Here is a 1,913-nt window from a genome sequence, read left to right as displayed (position 1 = left end):
AAAAAAAAAAAAAAAAAAAAAAAAAAAAAAAAAAAAAAAAAAAGAGTACACATGAATTGAAACTGATACGACAAGAAAGAAACAAACTTTTTCTGAAGAACAGTCCCATAAATATGTGTGTTTTTTAAAGCTATTGATTAAGAAAAACAAGCAGTCGACACGCAGGGAGTCTAATGTTTTCATCTTACAAATAGTTGTCACCAGCTCTCCATCTATATCCATCCCATTCATCAACTAAAAAACAAACCATTTTTTCGTAAAGACTACGACTCTCTTCCTACCATGGTATAATATTATCCACTTTAAGTATAAACTTTCATGGTTTTGCTTTGAATTTTTGACCAAAATGTCTCGTAATAATGTAGATAGTATTCTTCACATATAAACTAATGATCTTCCCTCGAACAAAATACATCATTTGTTCGACACTTAAGTCACTTTTGACTACACCTTTGAGGCCAACAACTTTTTTGCTGGAGAATTCTATTGACATGTTTAAATTAAGAGCATGATTCTGATATCATGTTAGAAATGACTGTTGTCAACAATAGTATGATATTGTCCCGTTCGAATATAAACTCTCATAACTCTGTTGTGGGTTTCTCCAAAAGATTTCGTACTAATGAAGATGTATTCTTTAGATATAAACTCGTGATCATTCTCTAAATTACCGACTACTCGTGAATGGAATTATGCATGGGAATGAGTTATCAAAGATTTGAGCATCTTTCTCTCTCTCCCTCAGCTCTTTATATAAACCATGACCCGTCTGAGCATTTCTTGCACTCACTTTCAATAGCTTCCATTGATCAACTTTGAAGAGAGAGAGAAAAATGGCAGCCTTTTCATATCAATACCAACCGGTTCTTCTCGACTCCATGTTCTTCCCCAACAATTCCTACAAAATGGGAGGCTTTTTGGATGACCCAAATTTCAACACCAATTGCTTCTCTCAATTTCAAGAAGAACAACAACAACCCATTTACCATTTCCCCGACATCTCCAACCAAACCCCTGAATCTTCCACTTTGGTCGACAGATCCGACAGCGCCGACCCGCCGGCTGTCACTGTCACCGTCACTTCCCCTTGTAGTAAGAAAAGAAAGAGCCGGAATACTTCCTCCGCCACCTCCGCCCATTCCAAGGTCCAGAAAAGCCTCAATCTTTATGGTTTTTGGTTCTTTTTAATCCTTTTTTTGAGTGATTTGTAATTAATCTTTTTGGGGTTTTTCAGGGCACTACAGAGACCACCGCAAAGAAGCAGAAAAGTAAAGTGGAATTAGATGAACATAAAGAAGGAGATCCAAAGCCCAAAAATGGGAAGAAAGAGGAGAAAAAAGCTTCAGAAGAAGACGGTGCTGCAACCAAAGGCTACATTCACGTCAGAGCTCGAAGGGGCCAAGCTACTGACAGCCACAGTCTAGCGGAGAGGGTAAATAACATATGATCGTTATCTAAATTAGTCAACGTGTGACTCACTACTCATAATACTCAACAAATGAAAGACCCTACAAGCTAAAAACGACATGTCGTGTCATTTCAGGTGAGAAGAGAGAAGATTAGTGAAAGGATGAAGACATTGCAACGCCTTGTTCCTGGTTGCGACAAGGTAAGAGAAAAAAGGGTTGAATTTCCTTAATTTCTCTTCTGGTTTTTTTATTATTATTATTATTTTATATGTTTTGCTGACGTGGCCATCTGGGTTTTTGGGGATGAATAGGTTACAGGGAAGGCCCTGATGTTGGATGAAATTATAAATTATGTTCAGTCCCTACAAAATCAAGTTGAGGTAAACTAATTTCTTTAATCATTTTTTCACAATTAATTTCTCTCTCTCTCTCTCTCTCTCTTTTTTTTTTTTTTTTTTTTTTTTTTTTTTTTTTTTTTTTTTTTTTTTTTTTTTTTTTTTTTTT

General features: G+C 35.8%; 1 protein-coding gene across 1 annotated transcript in view; it reads left to right on the top strand.

Moving 5' to 3' along the window:
* The first annotated feature begins 803 nt into the window (after window positions 1-803).
* LOC111495225 (transcription factor bHLH137-like) overlaps window positions 804-1,913 on the top strand; it is a 2,123-nt gene continuing 1,013 nt past the window's right edge. The window contains exons 1-4 of the mRNA XM_023145170.1: window positions 804-1,145; window positions 1,235-1,432; window positions 1,544-1,609; window positions 1,721-1,789. Of these exons, the coding sequence (XP_023000938.1) occupies window positions 834-1,145; window positions 1,235-1,432; window positions 1,544-1,609; window positions 1,721-1,789 (645 nt within the window). The 5' untranslated portion in view covers window positions 804-833. The remainder of the gene's footprint in view (window positions 1,146-1,234; window positions 1,433-1,543; window positions 1,610-1,720; window positions 1,790-1,913) is intronic.

This window comes from Cucurbita maxima, unplaced genomic scaffold (genome assembly GCF_002738345.1).
Source record: "Cucurbita maxima cultivar Rimu unplaced genomic scaffold, Cmax_1.0 Cma_Scf00021, whole genome shotgun sequence".
NCBI lineage: Eukaryota > Viridiplantae > Streptophyta > Magnoliopsida > Cucurbitales > Cucurbitaceae > Cucurbita > Cucurbita maxima.
This window is presented reverse-complemented; position numbering and strand designations above follow the sequence as displayed.